General features: G+C 36.6%; 1 protein-coding gene across 3 annotated transcripts in view; it reads right to left on the bottom strand.

The window, feature by feature from the left end:
• Window positions 1-19,856, bottom strand: part of COG5 (component of oligomeric golgi complex 5) — a 323,149-nt gene that overhangs the window by 39,161 nt on the left and 264,132 nt on the right. For all 3 annotated transcript variants that reach the window (XM_047841858.1, XM_047841851.1, XM_047841850.1), the window contains exons 15-17: window positions 12,159-12,269; window positions 10,349-10,411; window positions 1,066-1,169 (exon numbers count right to left, since the gene is read on the bottom strand). In XM_047841858.1, the coding sequence (XP_047697814.1) occupies window positions 1,066-1,169; window positions 10,349-10,411; window positions 12,159-12,269 (278 nt within the window). The remainder of the gene's footprint in view (window positions 1-1,065; window positions 1,170-10,348; window positions 10,412-12,158; window positions 12,270-19,856) is intronic.

The following is a 19,856-nucleotide window of genomic DNA, read 5'->3' as shown; positions in this document are numbered from 1 at the left end:
AGTGGCTGAACATTTTAATAAAGTAGATATTTAAACAACATGAATATAAATAGAAATAGGAAAATTCAAAAATAGTAACTATGAACTAGGAATATAAAACACATATCTACATATTAATATTTGAATATTTAGGTCTAGAGCGGTTAAGTTAAAAAAAAAAAAAAAATCACGGGGCACCTGGGTGGCTCAGTCGGCTAAACGTCCCACTTCGGCTCAGGTCATGATCTCACAGTTTGTGAGTTCGAGCTCCGTGTCGGGCTCTGTGGTGTCAGTTCAGAGCCTGGAGCTGCTTCGGATTCTGTGCCTCTTTCTCTCTCCGCCCCTCCCCCACTCATGCTCTCGCTGTCTCTCAAAAAATGAATAAATGTTAAAAAATCACTCTAAGCATGTGCAAATAACTATTCCAAACTCTCTATAAATAATGTCCTGGCCATTTTACTCTCCTTAAAACAATTTCAGTGAACACTGGGTTAGGACCTATGATTCTTATTCTCAAGACAACTATGACATAGATAAGAAGTACTCTTATGAAACAGCTGTGGAATACTACCCAAGCGTTGATGGCCAGGTGTGACGTGACCAGATTGAATTGCCACAAAACTCTGAGAAAGGAAAATCATTCTTGCAGGGAGCTGAGTTGCAGCGTGCCTTCAAAGCCAGAGCAGGACTCAGACCAGCGTAGCGGCAGAGGAGGGACATTTTATACAAGAAATAACATGCCTATGCCACAGTTCAAGTACAGGGTGCTTGCGAGAAGTAAGGATAAAGATGAACTTGGAAAGAGAAGATGTACCAACTGCCAGAAGTCCTGAATCATGCTGAGTCCCATAGATGTTAATGATTCTATGTTTCAAAGGCAGGAGAGCAATGATGCAAACAAGAATTGAAAAATTTTAATCAGCTAATGGCACTCACAATGGATAAAACAGTATGAGGTTGAAGGCCACGCCCGCCATGAGAGGAACAAGCCCTGTGTGGAAAGAGACTTCGGGAAGAAGGGTGGAGGTGGGTCAATGAAAGACAAATGTAGCAAAGGTTACTGAAATTGTGGTTGGAAGTGCTTACCCAGAAAAATCTTCCTGATGCATGGTGATGATTATGGCCTCTATAGCATCTCCCACGGAAGTCAGTAAGGGGTGCACAGCACTTCCCATAAGAACATGGATCGTCTAAAAAGAAAAAGGAAGGACAGGCAAAATTAAAGACCAACACACAGAAATCTGAGATGGGAGAAGCACTTTGACTCAAAGGTTTTATATCGAATTCCGACTATATACAGTTTAACTGCAATAACTCAGCAGAAGTCTGTTCCTCTCCCAACTGCTGTTGCGAATGATCTTTAAAGCTGAAAATATGTGGAACGTGGCACCGAACATTTCAACTCCCCAACTCCTCTCAAATGTTCAAGAAGTTTCATGGTCACATGAGCCCTGAGGAGTGGCCCTTATAAAGATCAAACAAACACACTGTGCCAAGTTTCTGAAAAGAGTGAGGTAAGACCCAGAGGGACTCTTGTCAGTGCAGACACAACAAGAACAACATGGCATGCTCTCCAGCAGAGTGAGCATAATAAATATGTGGTATTTCTTGTAGGGCAGGACAGTTAGGCCTTTCTGGGGCTAGGTTCCTGTTTGGCAGGAGTGCTTTTGGTACTGGGTATCATCTCCCTTCCCAATCTTTATCCTTACTTCTCACAAACATCCTGTACTTGAGCCTCTGGCCTGGGCATGTTACTTCTTATTTCTGTTGTCACAACTGGGCCGGGCAAGGTGTTTGCCACTGGTATTTAGTGGGTGGAAGACAGAGACACTGCTCAACAGCCTCCACTGCACAGGACAATCTCCCACAACAAAGAACTACCTGGTGTAAAATGTCAATAATGCTCACATTGAAAACTGTTCTACACTGAGGTATAATCACTGGTTACATTATGGAAGACTCTTGGCCTTAGTTATGGGTTTTTAGTGTGAAAATATTAACTGGGCCTTAGTACACACTTAAAATCTAAAATGTAAGTATATTATGTATGCCTCACTGGTGACTACACACAATGAAGACAGATGGCTTTGGCTCATACAAACAATAGAAATAAATCGGAAAAGGTTAATAAACAGGACCTGTATCCATTAAATTCCTAAATATCATCTCTAGCCCTTAATCTCTGGTAAAAGTAAACATACAGTACATGGGGATTGAGAGAGACAGGGAGGCAAGGAGAGACAGAGCAAATGCCTGAGCAAGAGCATACAGCTTGCCCTCAAGGAGTTCACAATCTAGTGACAGCAGATAATTTCTAGCCATAGTAATGCTCTATAGGGTGCTATGGGATCATGGGAGAAACCTCACTTAAGCTGACATGATCTGAAAGACAGAAGGTACTGCCTACACCAAATTTCAGAGGTGGGCTGAGAGAGTACACGTTAAAGGTATAGTTGCCTGGGAAAGATGATGCACTCAACTGCACAGCGTTCAATACAGACAGGGTGTGAGGTGCCTGCCTGTGTGGAAATAGACTCAGCAGATATACTCGGTAGGCTGCTAAGGAGTTGGGAATTTGCCCTGAAGGGAATGGGAGACCAATGATGGGTTTTAAGCAATGAGAAAATGTGGTTTAAAGATCTGAATGTGGGAAAAATCACATTGGATGGCAGACTGGGTAAATAGACTAAAGGCAGTAGTAGTCTCGATGCAAAATGGTGAGTGTCCAAACAAAATCAGAGGCAACAGGAATACATATGAGGAGACAGGCTGGAGATACTGTGATTAATGATTTGGTGATATTATTAACTGAATGTGTGAGTGCAGAAGCAGCAGGTTGATTTGGGGATGGAGAGAAGAAATGATGAGTTCAGATTTGGACATGAGTTTGAAGGACTTATAGGAAATTCACATGGGCTATCCAGAAAGAACTGAAATATTTACATTTGTAGTTCTTGACACATTTGACTAGATTTGGTAGTCTTTGGCTTCTAAGAGGGAAGATGAAGCCAAAAGAGTCAATGAGATACCAGAGGATGGTTTGTAGAGTAAGGCTAAATGCCATTTTGAGGTCTTTCAGAAGAAGAGGAGTCCTTGAAGGACTAAAAGGGGTAAGATTATTTATTTAGTATATATTATGTGCGGAGAACTATGGTATATGCCTCACATATTACAGTTCTACTTTAAATTCAATTATTCCTTCCTTTAAGAATATTAAAATCTCTAACTCATAGGTGATGAATCTAAAGTAATTTATAGATGGGGAAACTAAAGTGAAGTTAAGGAGACTGTCCTTAAGTGAGCAAGTAGAAGAGCTGGGATTTCCTACACACAGGTGACTCCACTGAGCTTTTGGTTATGCTTTGCCCACTTAGGGCAGAGAAGTAAGAAGAGATTTTAGAGAATGGTAGAAATGACTGAACAAGAGTTCAAGAAAGAAGACTCTGGTGTGAGAGAGTGAAGTGTCTAACTACAGATCCTCCTACAAACAATTATGGAAAACAAACCAACAAAAAACCTACTGTAGAGTCGTAGAGATGGGAAAAAAGCAGGCATTTTTAGAAGGGTGTGGAAATCTAGAGCAAGCAATCAGAGGAGAGTGAGTTTTCCATTTTCTGTGACTTGGCTCAAAGAGTGTCTATCGTCATGACAGTGGCAAGGCTGGGTCGCTAAAACTCTGAAAGTAAAAAAAAAAAAGAAAACAAATCCTGCAGTCTTTTAGGCCAAAAGAGCAATGGAAAGGGGCCCTGGTTCAACCAGGGCGATTAGAAAGTGAGAGAGGAACCTCAGATGGGAGAGAGCCAGAGAAGAATGGCTAATTCTATATTTAAACTCAGCACTAGTCTTCAGCTGACTCATCAATCGTGCCTGTGCAAAGCAAACAAAAAATGGCTGCCAACAAGGCTTCACTGGACTGAGGTCTAAGGCATGGCCAGCTGCAGGTACAACAGTGTACAGTTAGAGCCCAGCCAAGCTGATTAATCGCTAAAGTAACATCAACACTCAGGAGCAATGTAAAAAAAATACTGAGTCTACACAACATTAACATTCACAATATCCAGGATATATTAAAAAATCACTACATATACAAAAAGCTAGAAAATGTTATCAATTTTCAAGGTAAAAGATAATTCACAGCTGCCATCCCTGAGATGATCCAGATTCTACAATTATTAGGCAGGAACCTCGGTGAGGTAAAGAAAGAAATGCTCACAATAAATATTAGGAAACCTCAGCAGAGTGACTGAATGTGTAAAAAAAGAACCAAATGGATATTTTATTATTTATTTTTAAAAAATGTTTATTTATTTATTTTGAGAGATAGAGAAAGTGCAAGCAGCAGAGGGGCAGAGAGAGAGGGAGACAGTCTCAAGCAGGCTCCATGCTCAGCATGGAGCCCAATGTGGGGCTCAATCCCATGACCTGAGATCATGACCTGAGCCAAAATCAAGAGTTGGACACTTAACAATAGAGTCATCCAGGCGCCCCACAAAAATGGATATTGTAAACTAAAAACAAATTGCACTACATGCATGTAGATGTAAATGTACTTCCATAAATAAGAGGTTTCTATATTTTACATAACATGGTGCAAAATTACCTCTATGAAGACTATGAAAACTTAAGGATTTATAGGGTAATCCCCAGAAGAACCACTAAAAAAAAAATCACATGAAGAGGTATATATAAAAATCTAATAAATTAATTAAAATGGAATTCAAAAAATTTTTCAAAGAATCCAAAAGAAAAAACAATAGGAGGAAAAGAAAAAAGCAAAAAAAAGCCAAACAAATGGGATAAAAAACATAACTATATATATCAAAATAAAAACTTGTTAATGATTATATAATGTTAATGGACTACACACTCCCATTAAAAGACAGAGATTACCAGAACAGACAAAAAGATAACTATATACTGTTTATAGGAGATGTACTTTAAAAATAAAGACACACAGGAATTGAAAATAAGTGGACAGAAGATATACCATGTAAACATTAAGCACAAAAAGGCTGGAGTAGCCAAATTAATATCACATAAAACTGCATGACAGTAAGTATTAACAAAGCTAAAGAGGGCTATTTCACAATGACGAAAACATCAGTTCATCAGGAAGGCATAACAATTGTAAATATGCATGAGACACAGCTTCAGCAGAAGTAGTAAATATCTTCAAAACTGAGGTGTCAAGAATTGACAGAATTAAAAGGTCCACAATCATAGTAGAAAACTAACTTCTGCCTTTCAGCAGTTGATAGAACCATTATATAAAATATCAGTAGAGACACAGAATATCTGAACACATCACTAAATATATTCCCACTACCTTGACTTAAGTGATATTTATAGAACAATACAGTCAACAACTGCAGAGTAGACTTTTTTGTCAAACCACATGGTTCATTTACCAAGACGGACCACAACACATGCTAGGCCATAAAACAAGACTCAAACCTTTGAAGAACTGGAATCATACAGAGTATGGTTTCTGATGATAACAGAACTGTATGAAAAAATGAGATATCTAGGAAAACCAAAAATAATTGGAATTTTAAAAAAACCCCACTTTTAAATAACTCATGAATCAAAGAAGAAACTGCAAAGGAAATCTGAAAATATTTCAAACTTAATGAGGATAAAAGCACAACATGTCAAAACCAAAGTTACTTAGAGGGAAATTTACAACTTGTTAAACTTATTTGGGAAGGGAAAAGGTCTAAAAATCAATGGTATAAGGCATATTTTTTTTAAAAAGGCAAAGAAAATCCCAAGTGGAAGTAAATAAAAAAGGCAAAAGCAGAAATCAATGAAAAAGAAAGAGAGAAAATCAAGAAAGTCAACAGTTGGCTCCCTGAAAAGATCAATAAAACTGACAAACCCATAGCTAAACTGAAGAAGAAAAGAGAACACAAATATTAATAAAAAAATTTTTAAAAAAGGCTATCACTAGAGGCCCCAAAGACATTAAAAGGACAGTAAGAGAATATCATGTACAGCATTATTCTGACAAATCAGGTAACTTAGATGAATAGACAAATACCTTGAAAGTCACAAAGTATCAAAGCTCATTCAAGAAGAAAAGGGTAACTCAAATAGCCTTTTCCCTACTAAACAAATCAAATGTGTAGTTCTAAACTTCCTACAAAGAAAACTACAGGCCCAGATGGCTTCACTGGTGAATTCTATTAAGCATGTGAGAAGAAAATAACACAAATTCTTTCAGGTGACAGAATAGGAGGAAATAGTTCCAAACCTAATTAATGAGGCCAATTTTGATACCAAAATCAAAGAATTACAAGAAAACTATATACCAATATCTCTTATGATTATAGATGCAAACATTGTTAACAAAAATTAAGCATATCAAATTCCGGAATATATAAAAAGGGTAATAACATCATAACTAAGGTGGGGTTGACATTTGAAAATCAACTTCTGTATTTTATTAACAGAATAAAGGTGTAAAACAATATGATTATTTCAACAGATAGAGAAAAAACTATTTGATGAAATGCCATTATATTTTTTAAAAGTTTCAGTAAACTAGGAATAGAAAGGAACTTGCTTAACCTGATAAAGGCCATCTAACACCATACTTAAAACACTAGAATACAGATGGAGTGCTTTCCTCCAAGTCAGGAAAATGCTCACCAAGGTCCACTCTCACCAGTTGTAGTCAACCCTGTACCAGAGTTCCTAGCCAGTGAAACAAGGCATGGAAAACAGGCATCTACCTGTATATGATATGATGGTTTACAAAGAAAATGTTCATTCTAGCTACATGAGGCTTCCCACTTATGGGAAATACAAAACAGGAACAGTAGAGGATTAACGGCTATCAGAGCAAATGGAGAAAGGAGAATAGATTATATCTCACAAATTCTTTACAAAGCAGGTAAGTGTGTCATACATTTTTCAAAGATTTACCTAAAATAGCTAAGATTACAAAAATATAGAAGTCTCAGCAATCTGGATTATTCTCTCATACAGAACATAAACCCACACAATAAGGGAGAAATGAAAAACTACTATGTTTAAACTTAGCAATACAATCACTCTCTATATGAAACAATCCCAGTAATAAATGGATCAGAATTATTGAGCCAAGGTATTTAAAAACTTAACAGCTGAGGTGAGTATAATAAAATGACTCTCATTAATTTTAATTATGCCATCCATGACAAAGTAGATAATTATCAGATGTTAAACCTCAAGCCTAAAATAACATTTAATTTCAGATAAAATCTCAACAAGGTAGAGAAGAAAAAACTGTTATGTACCCTTCTGTGTAATTTTAGCAAGTGAAACATATATTTAGTATTTTCTCTATAAAATAATAAAAGCATATAGGTTTTTGGTTCTTGGGATACAATTATTTATACCTCCTACCATTCTACCCCTAACTCAAAGTAAATTTGTACTAAATCTCCTACAATTTTAGGAAATTCAAGGTTCTCTTTTTTTTTTCCTTAAGTGAGAGGGTTTTGTTTTTTACTTAATATGTCATAACAGTTTTTATAATTTAATTTAAAAAGCAACGTCAAAATGGTTTCATTGAGTTCTGTTAACATATGCAATTAAGTCTTTAATTGGCAGGGCCACTTGAACCACCTGCCAGTCTTCTTACCCAATTCTCAAGGACCACACTGGTGAGCCGTCACCAAACTGCCCAACTACGTGAGCTGTTGGCTCTGGTGAGCAAGCCTCAGAGCAAGGGCTGTAGCCGGAGGTCAGGGCAATCTTGCCTGCACTGGCCTCAACTCTCAGCCTACAGTGACTAACAACAGGAACTACCTTTGTTATATGTTAAAAATGCAGATTCAGAATACATCCGACACTGAATTACAATCTGAAGAGTTTCTAGTTTGAATCTGTCGGGAGACTTTTATGATCAGGCAAAGTGTAGGCACTCTGTCTTAACCTACAGAGTGGACTTTCTCTAACCATGAGATGTGATCATTAGGGGTCAAAAAATCACTATCAGAATGTTTTAAAAAGTAATAGATGAGGGGTGCCTGGGTGGCTCAGCTGGTTAAGTGTCTAACTCTTGATATCAGCTCGGGTTGTGAGATCAAGCCCTGCATCAGGCTCCACACTGAGCGTGGAGCCTGCTTGGGATTGTCTATCTCTCTCTCTTTCTCCCTCCCTCCCTCCCTCCCTCTCTCTCTCTCCATTCCCTTCCCCTACTTGTGCTTTCTCTCTCTCAAAATAAATAAATAAACATTAAAAAAAAAGTAATAGAGGAGCATAGAAAACAAAAGCATGTATCACCCAAAATAAGGAAAATATTGTTCTGTGAAACTTTTGTTTCAATTACAGAAATATAGATGTATATCTTACATACATGCAATTATATAGGTATGTACATATTTATAAATGCTTATATATTGTGTATGGGGTCACAAATTAAAATCGATTTCCTATCTTGGGTAGCAATCAAAATATGTTTGATAGCTACTTCTAGAAGACAAAGAAAAAATGTGGAACCACAGAAAAGGAGACTGTGAATTCCCTGCCTGGAAGCAAGAATGTTAAGACCTTTTGGGTTTTCCCATTGGTTTGATTTTATGGTATTTTTATGACCATCAGTAACTTGGACAATTCTTTTCTTGGACAACTCTTTTTTTTTTTTTCTTTTTACATTTTTTTAAGTTTTATTTATTTTGAGTGTGTGTGAGAGAGAGAGTGGGGGAGGGGCAGAGACAGAGAGTGGGAGAGAGAGAGAATCCCAAGTAGACTCTGCACTGTTAGCACAGAACCCGATGTGGGACTCAAACTCACAAACTGTAAGATCATGACCTGAGCCGAAATCAGAAGCTTAACTGACTGACCCATCCAGGTGCCCCTTTTTGGACAACTCTTAATAAAAACAATTATTTTAGGATGGTGGCTCTAATAATACATCATAATGAGATGGGCACATTGGGGGAACAGAAAGAATACAGAGAAACACCCAAGTGTGCTTTCACTGTGCTGGGGGAAAAGACTGTCTTCTCCTACCCACATATATGAATTTAGTGTCCTCAAGTTTTGGGGCCTGTAAAATCCCCATCCATGTCACCTGTGGACAGCATTTTGACCTCAGAAATTACCTTCTCCCTTAGGATTTGTGACAACATCCTCTAAATCTCTTCCTCAGCAAACTGAAGTTTGCTGTTGAACTGTTGTTCAATAGTGTTTCTTTGTAGCTTCTTACTCCCTAAATAAAAGCATTTGTCCTTGGAATTCACTGGTAGTGCCTGTCTCTGTCTCTGTCTCTCTCTTATCTCTATCTAAGCAACCTAAATCTAACCTGACAGTTGACATCTATTACCTTTGTGCAGTTATATTGTACACCTTACAGATGCAGAAACTAAGGCAAGAGTAAACTTATTAACTTGTCTGAGGTCATACAGCTAGTTAAACAGCTGAGATAGGATTCATATACTAGTAGTTTGGCTCCTGAGTCTTTGCTACACAGTGTTACTTAGTAAATACCAAAAACATATTTAGTAAACAAATGAATGATGATGGCAAGCAAACACAACTCTCTGGGTCAGTGAGGTCTGGATTTACCAGCATTAGGACTTTGAGCAAGCTATTCCAAGTTGTATAAAATAGGGACAATAATATATAACTTGAACAGTTGTGATCATATTTCAATATATTGCATGTGACTGGCAAGGAGCAGGTACTAAATACAGGGTATATATTACTATCATAAAAATGAATGATTTCTTTGTTTAAAGAGTTACCTAGTGTCGGCTACATATGGCTCTGAATCTTGTACGACCATTATTTTTTATTAAACTTCCTGGGTATATTTATGTTAGTATGTTAAAAATGGGAATTTACCCTGATTTCACACCTTTCACATACACATTAGAGTCTCTCAACCTTGGCACTATTGACATTTTGGGCCCAGTTATTCCTTGTTGTCAGGGCTCTCTTATGCACTGCAAGATGTTGAATAGCATCCCTGGCACTAGATGCCAAGAGCACTCCACTCCCAGTCATGACAATCAAAAATGTCTCTAAACATGGTTAAATGTTCCCTAGAGGACAAAATCACCCTAGTAGGGACTCTGCTTTACTGGGCTAATACTAGGCTGTACTGCCCTGAGATATAGTGAGTACTTGAAGACTCTTGCTTCTCTTGCTTATGATAAAATTATCATAAGTAGAACACAATCTGTAGACACCAACAGGGTCTATTTTTAAAATCTAGAAAATATAAACACACATGTATGCCTTCTCTTTAGGATAATTATCAGCAGCTACTTTTGGTAGAGAATTCTGAATTATTTTTAAAATGTGACAATCTCCCACTCATCCAAACAAATCCTAAAACCCACTGTGATCTGTAGAGTCAAAGATTAAATTCTTTTACCTTTAGGGCTGAGATTATAGTTTGTTCGGCTGCTGGTGGGAATGAGCTCTGACTGGAAACCACCTAGAACAAGGTTTTGATCCAGTTATAGTTGTGCTTAAGTCATTTATTTTTATAAATATTAATTTTGATCATTAACATAATAAAGCTGTTTCTACAGACACATAAAACAGTATCATAACTTCACATTATATCTCCTACATGTTTTAAAAACTTCTTAGTATTTACTAGTTAAGGCAGACTGAACAATACTTTCCTGTATAAAGCAAACGTACTGTATACTTCAAATAATCAAAAGATTAAGAATGTTAAGAGTTGGCTTTCCTTTATTCACTTTAGACAGGCTTTAGTTATAAAACTGTAACTTGAAAAGGTCAGTCTAAAGCCGTATTTACATACTTGTTTAAAAAAATCACTTTTCTCCAGGCTAACTATAATTTTCAACAAGTCTTTCAAATACAAACGTCAGGGGCGCCTGGGTGGCTCAGTTGGTTAAGCGTCCTACTTCAGCTCAGGTCATGATCTCACAGTTCGTGAGTTCAAGCCCCGTGTCTGGCTCTGTGCTGACAGCACGGAGCCTGGAGCCCATCGAGTTCTGTGTGTCTCCCTCCCTCTCTGCCCCTCCCCTGCCCCTGCTCACACTCTGTCTTTCTTCCTCTCAAAAATAAATAAGCATTAAAAAAATAAAAATAAAATAAAATACAAATATCAAACAATTTCTTTTTAGAAATCAATACAAATATTATGAACATTCTGAAAGTATCAAGAAAGGCATTTACATCAGCCTAAATAAATAACATTCTTTCATTGATTGCAGTCTAATTAGAGTAATAATAAAGGGAATGGAAAATACATGATTTATATTTTTTATTTCCTTTTGTTTTTTACTTACTCTTCTGAGGTTTGTTAATAAACCTTTAAAATACATTCTGCTTAATGTGTGACATACACTTTTTTGTAAACTCCTAATTGATAAAAGGACTTGTTAAAATTCTAAGTAACTGAACAGTCACTGATAATTATTCTAAAATACAATTTAGCATATTAAAGCTCAAATTAAAGGTCATGTTTTCAAGAATGTCATCTAATCTTTAGCCTTCTTCAGGTCCTCTAATTATTTCTCTACTTGCTAAATATTTTGGAAATGGTTTATAGAGAATAAACACAAGCTACTCAAAAGTCAAAGATTGGGTTGAAATTGTAGCTTTCCTGGTAATTATAAATACAGTTCATCTTAGAAATAATATATGGTCACCAACAAATTAAAGTTCATCATTAAAAATTACATCAGCAACACAACAGCAAAAAAAAAAAAATCCATCTTCTATTTTCAAGTAGCCATCAGTTATTATACCATAAAAATGCACTGTTTAGGCAGCTCCTTCCCCCTATTTTGGGGCAAAGATAGAACCTTTCCAACATGTTGGAGGGATTAAGAGTTCTCATTCTGTCATTAGCTTTGCTATAATTTACTACCACCCACATGATATCAAATTATGCTTTTTAATAGGTATGAAATAGTATGATTTACCCTTAAGTCATTTGCTCAATAAACTTGATTATACCAACCAAGCCTGATGATATAGAGTTCTTATGCTTTAAACCAAGTATATAAACAAAAAGTCACACAAATGATAAAGGCCAGAGTCAATAACTGTTTAAAAAGAGTTCATTCCACAGCTTATTTCACACTCACCACGTTTTCATTGCTTTCTTTTGCAAAAAATTAAATAATAATTCGTTGTCTATTTGAGGCAAACAGAAAGAAGTTGAAATCAAAAGAACTTAATTAAAATAAAATAAAGGTTACCTTTGTTACTGATTGGTGTAACTTATACAGTGAATTCACTACTGCCACATTTCTTCTCTGCCCTTCTGTAAGAGGCCCAATCACCTGACTTGCATCTCCTTGTGTGGACAGCTGTAAGAATTCAACACAAATAGAAATTACCAAAATGGCAGTTCATTTATAACTGGGAAGAAGCTCATGTCCCCTGACCAAAACAAAAAACAAAAAAATGTTAACTGGTAACTTCAGATCGAACATTGGAGACTTTAGGCACAACCAGGAACCTCTATAGAGAGGAAACCCAATCATCGTGCCCAAGAAGAACACCCTCCATCACTTCAGAGCTGATGGACCCCGGAGGCACATGTGACCAAAAAGCCCAGTGTGTGCTGTTATTTTCATACATCAGCATAGCACTCCTAGGACATACCTTCTGGCAGCTGCCAATAGTCTTTCCACTCAAAAACTCAGAAATAAGCCATCAAAAGGGAAAAAAAAAAAAGTAAATGAAGGGAGGGAAGGAGGAACTAATAAAAATAAACCTACATCCTATGTACATCTGGCAGCCATCATAATATGCTCTGAAATGGGTGGTGAAGAGAGGGTTTTACTTTAATTTTTATAGATTAAATTCTTTCAAAAAAAAGAAAGATAGTTAAGATTATACTATATATGGACAGTCAGTACAAGTGGTATTAAGAACTTTTTACTCCTCACCTTTTAAAAATAATTTTTTAATGTTTATATTTATTTTTGAGAGAGAGAGATAGAGCATGAGCAGGGGAGGGGCTGAGAGAGAGGGAGACACAGAATCTAAAGGAGGCTCCATGCTTGGAGCTATCAGCACAGAGCCCTACACGGGGCTCAAACCCATGAGCCATGAGGTCATCAACTGAGCCAAAGTCAGATACTCAACAGACTGAGCCACTCAGGCGCCCCTTCACTCCTCTCCCCTTTAATTTACTTCTGAATATATGAGTTTTAGGACATGTAATGCTTTACAGAGTTAATCTAGAATTCTTACAGCTTGATCTAAGAAAATAATCTACATATAAACTATTTTCATATTGATCAGATTTTAATCCAGTCCTCTGTAATGATGGTTTCTTAAAGGTGAATTAAATCTGAGTAGGACAAATAAAAAATGATCTAAATAAACTCTGTAAATGTGTATGCAGATCTCAACATACGAAAAACTGGCCTTTTAGGAGAGCTGAAACTAAGAGTATCTTCTGTTAGAGTGAGCCAAATAAAATCTGGGAGAAAGAAATACTATTTTGCTTTCTACTTTCCTATGACGAACACACACACACAAACATTTAAAAAAATTAAACTCAATGCCCATTTTATCAATTCCTACTTATGATAATAAAATATTTAAAAATATGAAAATTTGCAATTAAAATGAAGGGAATATTCCTTTGTTAATGTTACAACCCATGACAATGGCTACTAAGTCAACGTGGGGCTTTTTGACATCAAGTTAAAGAGCTCCAATTTCTTTTGCCTTTCCTCATGGACCTGGTCACCAACTTGCAATCAAGTTGAACTCTAAAATTGGACAATAAAGTGGCAGTGGTTAGTGGCATCAGTGGTTATGACAGACTCAGGGTGTCAGATGCTAAATATATATCCATCTGCAAAGGGCATTTAAAAGTTATGAGTTCCAGCTATACAATTTTTTTTAAAGATTTTATCTTTAAGCAATCTCTAAACCCAACATGGGGCTCAAACTCACATCCCAGAGATCCAGAGTTACGTGCTCTTCCGACTGAGCTATCCAAGAGCCCCTAGCTATACAATTTTTAAAAATCCAATCTTGGGGTGCCTTGGTGGCTCAGTCAGTTGGGCGTCCAAAACAAAAACACATGTTCATATAAAAACATGTATACAAATGTTCATAGCAACATTGTTCCATAGTGTAATAGACCAAAAATGAAAACAACCCAAACGTCAACTAATAAATGGATAAATAAGATGTAGTATATTCATACAAGGAACATTACTAAGCAAAAAAAAAAAAAAAAGAATGAAGCTCTGATACCTGCTAAAACGTGGATGAACTGCAAACATTTGAACTAAAAGAAGCCAGTCACAAAAGGCCACATATGGAATCATTACATTTACATGAAATACCCAGAGATAAAAAGTAGATTAGTAATAAGGGGATGAGGAAAGAAGGGTAAACATGAAATGACTGCTGATGGGTAGGAGGTTTCTTGTTGGGGTAAGAAAATGTTCTAAATTTGATTGTGAATATACTAAAAACCACTGAATTGTACACTTTAAATGGGTGAATTATATTGTAATAAAACCTTTTAAAAAAGTATAGAAAGAAAAATCCCCAACTTTAAGAGTTATCTGCTAGATGCCCTGAGCCTTGTAAAAATGAAGACTAAGATAAGACAGCTAAGTTAGAGACCTACAAAGTTCTGCAAAGAAAACATTATATTTGGAAGAGCAAAACACTAATGATATAAAAGAACTAAAGATGAAATATCACTGTGCCAAAAACAAGGAACAAAATTCAAATATCAAAGTGAAAATAGAACACTAGAAGATTGGAACTTTAAGATAATCCACTGCTTATCTTGGTCTCACAGCACAAAATACAGTGAGCCCAACATCTGAGCTTGGTAGATCACTTCGTCCCTCTCGAACACCACTCCTGTCATAATTGTTTTGGGGAAATAATTTCAAATTTACAAAATGTTACAAATATAAGGAGTACTCTTAGACACTTTACCCAGATTTACTTATTAACATTTCATCCCATTTGATTTACTGTTTGTATTTTCTCTCTCTTACATACAACATATAATTCTTTTCCTGAATCATACATACACTATATTATAGCCCTTTGCCCCTAAATATTTCAGTGGGTACTTCATAAGAAGATGGCCACTTCACTACAAAATCTGAGTTATCAACTTCATAAATTTATGTCAATCCAATACTTTTATGTGGAATGTGCTATGTCTCCAAGGAGATGTGGTTCATTTTAGTGAAGGTGGTGTTAGAGACCAAGATCTGGGTAGTAGGGGTACTTATTCCTGTAGTAACTCTTGATTAATCCAATATTTATACAGATGATCCTTCCAATACGCTGGGTTCTTAGCTCCTTCTCTTCCATTTAAGGTTAAAGGAACTATACAGTGAACACTCATATACAGATCACCTATTAACATTCTTTAATTTGCTTTATATATCACATATCTATCCTTCAACACATTTGATATTTTTCATTCATTTCAAATAATTTTCAGACATCAACACTCAAGCATGTGGATAATTAGCTAGAATTCAGTATTCACTTACAGCTTTTTTTTTTCCTCTTGAGGAAAAACTTATGTATAATGAAATGCGGACCTTAAGTGCACAATTCAATGAGATGTGGTAAATGGTTTTACTTGTGTGATACTATCACTCTAGAAGTTTCCTTCATTCCACTTCCCAGTCAACTCCCACCCTACCCTGGAGAGGCGTCCACTATTGTGATTCAATTAGCCTTGGCTTTAAGGAGGACTGCATTCAGAGACCATACGGGAAGGTATTTTTAATGAGCTCCAAAGACAATGTTTCACAGATTATTCAGTCTTTTATGAGCCCCTGCTGCCACTGTGCTGTTCTTCTTGGGATAAAGAATGTACTTTTGCTTACACATACTGTTTTCAAAAATGCTAAAAGTCATACACAGTTAAATTTTCCTGACATTTTATTATGGACACTTGAAAGACTTGTACACTGAATACCCATATACTGCCTAGATTCTATAATTAACATTTTACAATACTTGCTTATGCTATCCATACATAGATCCATTTTGTATTTTTTTAAGTTTATTTATTTAGAGAGACACACACACAGTGGGAGTGGGGGAGGGACCGAGACACTTCCAAGCAGGCTCTGCAGCGTAGGGCCTGATCCCACAAACCATGAGATCGTGACCTGAGCCAAAATCAAGAGTTGGATGTTTAATAGTTTTGTATCTTTGATGTATCTCAAAATAACTTGTAGACATTAGTATACTTATTACCCCTGACTTTACTGCACTGATTAGTTTTGCCTATTCTGTATCTTTATATAAAGTTTTTTGTGCATGTATGTGTGTGCAAAGTTTCTTTCACTCAGCATAATGTTTCTGGTTTTCACTTGTGTTTGTTCCTTTTTATTGTTGTATAGTATTCCACTGCATGAACTGATCAGAGTTTGTTTTATCCATTCTCTTATTGCTCTCAGAATGTCTGGAACAATATAATCCTTGACTCAAATCTAAACAGACTTGCCTCGAAACACTTGCTAGCTGAGTAACTAACTTGTGCCTTTAGCTTCTCCATATGTAACACAGAACAGATACTACAGCTGACAGTAAAGTATGCTCCATTTTTATCTCCAATTTTATGTCTTGTTCTAATTTTCTTCTCACATGTCTTTGCTTGGTCCTTTCTTCTGCCATCAAGCCTCCAAGCTCTACCCTATGTCTGCACTGGCTAGGGAGGAAAGGCACAGATTAGGACTGAGGAATCCAAACGAAAAGCCAATGAAGCTGCCTGGAGTTACAGAGTAAATATTGGCTCCTTTTGGTTTGTGGAAAACATGCATTTTACATAGAGAAGGCATTCTCTATTTCTAAATTTTCTTTTTTTTTTTTAAATTTTTTTTTTCAACGTTTATTTATTTTTGGGACAGAGAGAGACAGAGCATGAACGGGGGAGGGGCAGAGAGAGAGGGAGACACAGAATCGGAAGCAGGCTCCAGGCTCTGAGCCATCAGCCCAGAGCCTGACGCGGGGCTCGAACTCCCGGACCGCGAGATCGTGACCTGGCTGAAGTCGGACGCTTAACCGACTGCGCCACCCAGGCGCCCCCTCTATTTCTAAATTTTCTACCCATCTTGAGCCATTTGACTTTCGCTGTTTTAAGCTACTTCCTTCACTTCAACTCCTTAAAACTGACTTTTCACTAATTCAAGTACATGTTCAGCAAGGCCTCTTAATGCAGAAGGTGTTCATTAGGTCTCTGTTGAATGACTGAAGGGCCAGAGTAATGGTTTCTTGTTGCCTTTTCAAAGTCTACCTTATTTGAGATGAATACAACTTGTATGGAGGTGCAGAAACACAGTTTTTGGCTGTAAAGCATAAGGAACTAGGGGACCAGAAAGGTGAGAACCACATTCTTAACTATGAGAAGCATACATACTGGTGAATCATGTTACACTATCTAATATAGTCTGGAAAGATGTCAGAAATCAAGAGTTGCATTTGAGTTTTAAAAATCTCTCTCTCACACACACATGCACGCACACATGGAATCCAAAGGCTAAACAAATCCTTAATAACCAAATAGTTCCTATGCACAAATGAGAGGATATATTATTCATTTTTAATTATCTGAAGAAAAAAATTTTCAGAAATTATAATTCGTACATCTGCTCACCAGGAACATTGTGTGAATTCAGTGCACAAGACACAATGATAAACTATACAGTTAACATGAAGACTGTTTCTACGTATTTCTTAGCTTACAGAAAAAATGACCAAGATTTCCCTAACATCACAGCTGAGGGGTAGAAGTAAAAGAAGTAAAACTGATACTTCATGAGGTGAACTGGGTAACAGCTTTAAATTTCTATTCATTGAATCTACTGAAAATTACTCTTGGGGAATTATCAAGTTGGTGACTCAGAAGAATGTCTAAAAAGAATAATAAGATACATTAATGATTTGTTATGAATTATGAAAGGTAAAGTTACTTTCCAGATGTTATGGAAATACCACTTGTACTTTATTTATCTATAATTTCCATTACTGCTAAAGTAATGTCAAGACTACAGGATAACTCCTTTTTACGTATATTTGTTCATAATTCTTCTAAATATTTCTTGGCAAGCATACATAAAACAAATGAGAAAAAGGTATGTATTAGAATTCTGTAAGTTTAGAGAACAGTGTAAAACGTGTGTACTAATCTAAAATGCTTCCCCAAATGAAAATAAGTCAAAACATTTTTATACTTATATATATACTTATGTACTTATGGCAGATATTTTTAACAAAACCTTTGAAAGGTTCTGGGGCACCTGGGTGGCTCAGTCGGCTGAACGTCTGACTCTTGGTTTTGGCTCAGGTCATGATCTCCTGATTCATGGGATTGAGCCTTGCATCAGGCTCTGTGCTAACAGCATGGAGCCTGCTTTGGATTCTCTCTGTCCCTTTTTCTGCCCCTGCCCTGCTTGCACTTGCATGTGCATGCTCTTGCTCTCAAAATAAATAAATACACTTAGAAAAAAAAAAGCTTTGACAGGTTCTGATAAACTATATTTAGAGAATGACGTCTATACAGTAAAACCTTGGTTTGCAAACATAATTCATTCTGGAAACATGCTTGTAATCCAAAGCACTCATATATCAAACTGCATTTCAAGCAAGAACCATTGGCTCAGGTGTGATCATGTGACATTCAGCATCATATACTATTCATACTGCAAGACATCGCTCATTTTTCAAGTTAAAACTTATTAGAAATGTTTGCCTGTCTTGCAGAACACTTGCAGAACAAGTTACTTGCAATCCAAGGTTTTAACTGTACTTATTTTTCTGAAAGTGGTGACCATGACTGCATTATAATTACCAAATTAATTTTTAATGAGAAGTCTATATTAACTTAAGATCTTCTGATCTAATACATGCTTTCTATCCAATTTGGGGGTACACAGCAAAGAGTACATACAAAAAGGCAAAGTATTATCACTGTTATTATTTTAATGAAAAGTATAAAGAGCAAATATCTGGCTCTCAAACTGTCTCCTCCCCTCCCACACATATAGAAGACATCAGTAATCAAGGGGCCCTGTTATGGTCTAACAACACAGTGCTCCAGGCAGCAACTACCAATCTCTTTAGACCTGGGGAGAAACTGATTTGCAATCCCTGATCTATGTAACAGTAGTTGTTTTGGACATATGGTCCAATGATTCTAAGTGTATTCAAATGTTTTCTAGGTCAAGAGATGCTAATGAGCAATATATTCCAACAGCCTTAAAGCTGCTATATCCTTACTTATCCCACTATCAGAAATGTATCTTAAGAAAATAATAAAATTATATGCACAAAGATAATGTTATTTATTAGTCCGAAGCTGTGTTGTAAGGTGTATCATAATTCTTATACCTTCCGGGTAAATTGTTCTTTTTCTCATTTTATGACACGCCCCCCCCCCAATCCCTAATAATGGTGTTTTGCTTCGGAATATATTTTGTCTGATGTGGTTACAGTTATTTTCATCAGTTTTTATCTAATTAGTATTGGCCTGAAATATTTTTTCTCCATTCCTTTACTTTCATCCTTTACATGTTCTTATCGATGAGGGATAGAAATAGGAAAATGTTCACCTTTAGCCCAGAAGGCTGACCTATGGCCTGCATAGTACTGATAAGGATCAAACATGTACTAGTTGCTACATTCTTTTCATTTTATTTTTTTAACATTTAATTATTTTTGAGAAAGAGAGGGAGAGAAAGAGCACAAGCAGGGAAATGGCAGAGAGAGGAGGAGGAGACACAGAATCCGAAGCAGCTCCAGGCTCTGAGCTGTCAGCACACAGCCCGACACAGGGCTGGAACTCACAGACCAAGAGATCATGACCTGAGTTGAAGTAGGATGCTCAACCAACTGAGCCACCCAGGTGCCCCTGGTTGCTACATTCTTTTTTGCTGTGTGTG

This window comes from Prionailurus viverrinus, chromosome A2 (genome assembly GCF_022837055.1).
Source record: "Prionailurus viverrinus isolate Anna chromosome A2, UM_Priviv_1.0, whole genome shotgun sequence".
In the NCBI taxonomy this organism is placed as follows: Eukaryota; Metazoa; Chordata; class Mammalia; order Carnivora; family Felidae; genus Prionailurus; species Prionailurus viverrinus.
The sequence above is the reverse complement of the archived record's forward strand: the minus strand, read 5'-3'. Positions and strand labels throughout refer to the sequence as shown.